This window comes from Lactuca saligna, chromosome 7 (assembly GCF_052625555.1).
Source record: "Lactuca saligna cultivar CGN05327 chromosome 7, ASM5262555v1, whole genome shotgun sequence".
Lineage (NCBI taxonomy): Eukaryota > Viridiplantae > Streptophyta > Magnoliopsida > Asterales > Asteraceae > Lactuca > Lactuca saligna.
The window spans coordinates 182411006-182418583 of record NC_136423.1 but is presented as its reverse complement, the minus strand read 5'-3'; the positions used below and the strand labels follow the sequence as shown (position 1 = coordinate 182418583).

Here is a 7578-nt window from a genome sequence, read left to right as displayed (position 1 = left end):
ACAAGTATCAAACAATAAAATATATTACCCAAAATTAGCTCCATTTAAGTCCACACCCGTCACCCGGTTAATTATATTACAATATACAAAAAAGAATTCGATTTTTTTTCAATGACAATATTTAAAAACTCCAAAAATATTTTTAATTGTGAGACAGAGGGTTTTAAAAAATATTTTTGTTTGAATCACGTCGTAGATTATTGACAGCTAGGATTTCTTCTGACACGCGTCCCGAAGTGACGAAACCTGCTTTCCAACAATATACACCGACTTTCTATGGCCGCTTCCTTCATACGACTATCGTAATCTGCAAAATAGTGTAACAGAATCAACAATTCAAACCCTACCTCTCTTTCGATCCAATTCAGGTAATCTTCCGATTGTTTAATCGATTTTATGAGTTATATTTAATTTTAGTGATCGATTTCTTGATAAGTTGGCTCGTTTCGATTTCATAGGGTTTAAGAGTTTGGTTGTTATTGTACGCTTCTTTACTGTGCGATAATTTTGTATCGATTTGTATCTTGCGTTTGTAGCGTTTGTTCTCCAATCTGCATGTTTGTACATGTTCAGTTGTTACTAGATTATAAGTAATTTTTGTGCCTCGATTGAGATCCTGATGATACTTGTTCATAATTTTACATTGAGTATCTTCAAAAATTTTCCTTTTCTGGAGAATTTTGATGTTTATTGTTCCAGTATGGAAGTTAATCAGGGTAATTTTTGTGATAAAGTTGATGAGAATTATAGGTCTTAGGAAACTAGAATCACCTGCAAGTTATAAAACTGATATATGTTACAAACGTTCATGAGCTTTTTGTTAAATAATTGTTTCTGCAGATTTGATAGCAATCAGAATCTTGAGATGGCTTCAAAGCGGATTCAAAAAGAGTTGAAGGACTTGCAAAAGGATCCACCTGCTTCTTGCAGTGCTGGTTAGTTCCCAAGTTTTCTTTATTTTTGTGCATATGAAGCTTTTGTATTTGTAGTTGTTTGTAATTTAATTTTCTTTCAGGCCCAGTTGGGGAAGACATGTTCCATTGGCAAGCAACCATAATGGGCCCATCGGAAAGCCCATTTTCTGGTGGAGTATTTCCTGTGTCCATTAATTTCCCACCTGATTACCCTTTCAAGCCACCAAAGGTACTCAAATCTCTAAACTATGTTGTTTCATTTTTACAAGAATGCTTTAGAAATTTAATCAATTTTTTTTTTTACATATCGGTGGCAGGTTTCCTTCAGAACAAAGGTGTTCCATCCAAATATAAACAGTAATGGTAGCATCTGCCTTGATATTCTCAAGGAACAGTGGAGTCCTGCACTCACCATTTCAAAGGTAGTTTACTTTTTTATATTTCCTGTCCTAAAAGCCAGTTAAAGTGGTCTCGGTAAAAAAATTTCTCAAAGTAAAAAAATAGTTTACTGCAGCCACTAAGTTTTGACAAAAATTTCTAGTACGACCACTTTAACTTGCTATAGCAACTTGTGGTCTAACTTTTATGGCATGTTTGGGTTAGCTTTTTTAGTATAAAAGTGATTTTTAAGAAAAGTGCTCATTAACTTATAGTTTTTAGGAAAACCTGGTTTTAAAAAGTGTTTGGATAAGAAAAACAGTTTTTTAAGAGTAAAATGATTAAAAAGCTAAAAAGCTAGGATTTTTCAGTTTTTTGAAAGCTTTACTTTTTCCTATCAAAAAGTTGTTTTAAAAAGTGTTTTTCAATTACACAAACATTTTTTTAGCTTATTAGCTTTTTAAAAAGCTAAAAAGTTAATAAGCTATTTTAAAAAGTTTTGCCAAACACCCACTATATTTTGTTGTTAGACCACAAAATGACCTTTTAATGTAATTTGTCTTATTTTAAATTTAAAAAAAAAAAAAAAAAAAAAGTGAGAAGAATGGGAATTGTGTAGGTTTTGCTGTCGATTTGCTCATTGTTGACAGACCCGAACCCTGATGATCCGTTAGTGCCAGAGATTGCTCATATGTACAAGAACCAAAGGGACAGGTATGAGACCACTGCCCGATCTTGGACCCAGAAATATGCTATGGGTTAAGGAACTCATTCCATCCTTTGGCGTGGTGTGGTGTGTAAAAATCAAAATAAAAAACTAGTGCGAATAAATCACATCATCATATAGAAAAATTGGTTATGGGTTTGTTGCTTCCTGGTATGACAATATAAAACAAGTTGACTTTGATTCTAATACATGCCAGTTATATCTTATATGTACATAAAATGTAAATGTGTGTAGGATTGTAGATTCATGTTGTTGGTTGTTGTTTTGATTTGATAGGTTTATGTGTTGGGTCCCCTTTGTTGAGGCTCATTGTATATTGGACTCGGATGTCAAAGATGACATTGAGTAGTGTCGAAACCATGAAACAACAAAAATAGGCTTGCTTGACCAGTGGCAAATCTTGGATTTGATTTTGTTAGGGACAATAACCTTGTTTATTTAATCGGATACTATTAACAATAACAAAAAAGGCATTCTAAGATCATCTCCAATCAACTTCTATTTTTTTTTTCTCCCAAAAATGAAGTAAAAAAATTTCATCTCCAACACTACTTTATTTTTTACTTTATTTTTACCCTCAAAAAGTATATTTCATTCTTATAATTTATATAAATTGTCAAGCACATCCCTTCTATTATTTTGGTTTTAACAAATATATAATCTATATTTTTTTCATTACGATAATATTAAGTAAATAAGATTATATTTATAATACGTAATTATAAGTTTTTGTAAAATACGTTATTGTATTTTAAAATTTCAATATCTATTTAAATTTTAATATGAATTTGACAAACAAAAATCAAGCTTTATATTTATAATTAATTAATATAATTTAACATAGAACATAATCTTATAAGTATTAAATATTTCAATTAAATAATAATTAGTAGATAAAAAAACCAGAAATGTATAAATATATAAAATTAGGGACTAAAACCGACAACTCAAAGTTTATCTTAATTTTGGAAGAAATGAATAGTATAACACCAAATATGGTGTTATACTATTCATTTCCCTCAAAATTGGGGAATAAATACGGTAGGGTTGGAGAGAAATGGGGAAAGAAATGAAGGAAAAAATGAAGAATAAGAGTGGGTTGAAGATGCTTTAAGTTCAACTTACATATATTTGATTGGAATCAAATTAAAATTACTGTCCAAAAAAAAAACCCTACTCTTTTAAAAGAAAAGAAATCTTAGTTGTCAAAATAAAGTTTTGACAAAACTGTCAAAATGGTCCCTGTGGTATTATTTCTTTTAGGTTTAGTCAAACTTCGATTTTTTTAAAATAGTGGTTTTTTTGGACTAGTTTCATTTCATAGTTGGTCTTTCTGAATATTTAAATGACTGTAGTACCTTCGGGTATTTATTTTTCATTTTTCTTTCATTTTTTATAATATAATATTTACTTTTTAATTTTAATAATTAAAAAATAAAAGGCTCTCTCTCTCTCTCTCTCTCTCTCTCTCTCTCTCTCTCTCTCTCTCCTTACATTCTCTTCTTTTCCTTTCCCGCTTCCATCACGTTTTACATATGTGGATTTGGGAACTATTGAAGCTAGCATTCCCTTGATTACTCGTCCAACCAAAGGTCTATGTGCGTTAATATGTCAAATTTAACAACTTCTAGCATGGATTTGCAATTATGTATGTGTGTGTTGATTTCAACAACCACCTTCGAAAACCAATCAACAACAAATCTTTGAAATCAATTTGTTGATCCTCCGATTTCAAATGAACGAAATCCATTTTATTGGTCTCAAGCAGTCCGATCATCAAACAGTGTAAGTAGGTTATTGCAAGGTATTTGATTTGGATGATGAATCAATATCTCAGCCTACAAATCAACAAATGAAATGACACTAGTGTTCGATCTATTTTACCTTACAAAAACGAAGGGTATATGTGTCTCGATCGTGTCATACTCCTTGTTGCTTCCCTTAGGAAATCGTAAACCAACTCACTTTCTTCATTTGATTACATGTGGGATTAAAAGAATTGGACATATATTCTTGTTTATGTCTCACCTCTCCTCCTCGAGGAATTGAACTTGAAGTCCGGTATGTTATTAAAGAACAGATGAATGATTTTACTTGTCTGTATTTCTGATTATAGGTGGTGGTGGTAGTTATTGCGATGATGTAGGGTGAAGATGGTGATGTGGGAATCTCGATTAACAGTGGAGAAGAAGATGTTATTTGCGATGGAGATGTGGTGTGAACTCTATTGTGATATGGAGAAGATGGAACCCAATTACAAAGCACCAATCTTGATTTTAATCAATTATCCTCTTCTATTAATCGTTTTTTAGATGGGTTTGTTGTAATGTAGGTGAAGGGAGAAGGGATTCACACATGACTTCGTAATAATAATAAAAGGTGTGGGGGAAATTGATGAAGACGGAAACTAATGAAGAAAGATGAAGATGAAAAATGATTTTCGATTTGAAACATGATGCTCTAATTTGATTTTTTTTATTTTTAAGAAGATGAAGAATATGTGTGTGTGTATGAGAGAGAGAAAGAGAGAGAGGGAGAGAGAGAGATGGGCTTCTTTTTATTTTTTAATTATTAAAATAAATAAATAAGTATTATATTCTAAAAAATGAAAGAAAAATAGAAAATAAATACCAAATGTATTACAGTTATTTCAATATTTGGAGGGACCAAATACACAATGAAACTAGTCTAAAATGATCATCAATCCAAAAAAAATTAAGGTTTTGACAAAACTTCAGAAAAAATACTTACACATGGACCATTTTCTTTTTTAATTTTGTCTAAAAAAATTTAATTATGTTATTGTTTTGTTTCAAAATTATATTTTCCTGAATCCAATATCAATCTTCTATTTTGGAATCTTTCATATTTAAATTTAAGGTTATTTTTTATGGCAAGTGATACTTCCACTTGATATTTTAAGCCATCCACTTGATAAACTTATATTTTTTCTTCTATGCCCTTTGTGAAAAAACTCTCTGATCCTAACTTCTTTTTATTTTTTTGATTTTATATCCGTTTTAGTTTTTGATTTATATTGTTACTTTTCTGTTTTATTTTAATGATGGTGCTTGTATTATATTTATACAATATTTATTTATTTTTTGTTATATATATATATATATATATATATATATATATATATATATATATATATATATATAACAAAAATTAAATAAAGATTGTATAAATATGATACCAACACCGTACAAACATAATATTATCAGAATTAGTTAAATAATAAGTGTTACACCATAAATTAATAGAAAATAAAATTAAATGTATAATCTAAATTGGTATCACGGTCACAAATAAAATAGCAGCCACGAACTGACAATTTGAAACAACAATTATGGCGACATAATAGTGACAATAAAGAGGCATTCACCTTAGATAAGATCTTGTCCAACAAAAATATTAAAATGAATACATATTACAAAATGGAACGTCCCAAAACACAAAACAAAATTTTTCATTTTTAATAATAAAAAAAATCATCCTAATTTCATTCTAAGATATTAGATAACCAAAGTACGAGTTCAAAATTTCAAAAACCAGAGTAATAAACATAAAAGTCATATGGTGTGGAAATCTCCAATTGATGTGATACAATCTAGTCGTACCATTCTCCTTGCTAAAAGAAGCACCTGGAACATTTTAATTTAAACCGTAACACAATGCTTAGTAAGTTTCCTAAAATACCACATACCACACAGATAACGGTCCCTCCCCATCAAGTCATGTATGTCCAGCCCAATAGGCCCAACCCAACGTGCCCAAGATAACATGCATGTAAGTATAAACAAACATATAACGACACCCAATCTCCTGCATCGTATAGTGAGTAAACTCACTCGAATCGAAAGTCGAAAGTCAAAAACCCAAAGGCTCGCAACAACAACTATGCAACCCACATAAACCAACCATAGGTCAAACCTTAGTCTACATCCTTAATTCCTTATTTTGACCAAAAGTCAACGATCAATACTCAAAGTCAACGGTTAACCACCATCGACTACCGTGCTATGACTAGCTCTTTGGTCGTGTTGTGGTCTAAAGTTCATATTTGGACCCAAATGATGTATTAATGAAAAACAACTTAATCAAATAATAAAATAAGCTCTTAATCCTCAAACCTAGAGCTCTAAAGTTCATATTTAGACCCAAATTATGTCTTAATGGATAAAGTTTTCAACTTCATCCATCAAGACACCCCAAACCAACAAGATCTAAAACCTTAGTTTCCAAAAGTCCAAGATCATATTTTTCTCCATGCATGGAGTAAAAAGAACTCTTGCATGCACTCTTTAGCCCATCAAAAGTTCAGATTTACACAAAAACATGGAGTAAAGCTCATTGAGTTCTTCAAACTCCAAAGAACAAGCTTCAAAGGGACCAAAACATCACCAAATCCTAGATATATAAGTGGAAAGTAATCATACTTGGATCTTTATGACTTATAATGGTCCAGAAGAAACATGAGAGCTGAATACTTTATATGTATGACTCTAAACACCAATCTTTCTTGATTCCTTCACTCATAACACAAAAACAAGTACCATAAATGATTCAAAGGGAGAGGATGAGCTTAAAACTCACAAAAGGGAGGCTAAGTTTTATCTTTCTGGGTATGGAGGCTAAAAATGGAGAAAACCCTAATCACCTCATTCCTTAAATAAAGCTCAAAACCCAAGACTAAGGGTTTTCGGGTGTAGCGGCCACCGCTCCAAGGATAGACACTGGGTTGCGCCGCCACTTGAATGACATGATCGTACCGTGATGGGTCTCCACCACCATGTCGTGGCCAGTCAAACTCAAACCCCCAAACTTAATTAAAGATGAATGCTGAAATATTCATACCTAAAAATCGATGTTACACAAAATGTTCAAACTAATGCTTGCGAGAATCGTTATTTCAAATTGCGGTCTGTAACCGTGATAGTTGTTTAGATTACACCATAAAGAAAATTTTAGGTTTTTTTTGTTAACTTATGTTATGACATTTAATAAATCAAACAAATATATTCAGTCGATTTCGATAATAATACAACCATGTGGTATGTGGGGTTGGTTTTACTTCTATACCATCTTTTATTTATTTTTTGCTTCTTATATTTAAATATTATTGTTATGTATATTCATTTTATTTTAATAACATATAATTAAATCCAAATTAAATTGAAAAATAAAAAATAAAAATAATTAAGGGTCATGTTGGAAAATTGTGGTTTTCCAAATAAGATGTATATAAATCATAATTAAAAACAACAACAAAGCAAAATAAGAGGCGGGGTGTGGTGATTTCCAAAGGGCATAAAGACAAAATTGTAACAATTGTCCGTGTGTTTAGGTGGAAATTGCCACTTTAGGCAAAAAAAAGTTTGGGCTAGCACTTATGGTCTATATGTTTCATTTTGTTGCGAGTTTGGTCCATTTGTCTTGATTTTTTTTTATAAAATAACAATTTTACCCTTTGCTTTTTCTTTCTTCAGTTCTTTATTATAGAAATAAAAAAAGAAAAAAGAAAGTACCCCCTGCGAATCTCTCTCTCTCTCTCTA

General features: G+C 31.0%; 1 protein-coding gene across 1 annotated transcript; it reads left to right on the top strand.

Moving 5' to 3' along the window:
* Positions 1-211: 211 nt before the first annotated feature.
* On the top strand, positions 212-2447 carry UBC30 (ubiquitin-conjugating enzyme 30). The gene is made up of 5 exons (XM_078964451.1): positions 212-368; positions 841-935; positions 1016-1143; positions 1232-1336; positions 1912-2447. The coding sequence occupies exons 2-5, from the start codon at positions 866-868 to the stop codon at positions 2053-2055; spliced, it is 447 nt and encodes a 148-aa protein (XP_078820577.1). The 5' UTR covers positions 212-368; positions 841-865; the 3' UTR covers positions 2056-2447.
* The last annotated feature ends 5131 nt before the right edge of the window (positions 2448-7578 follow it).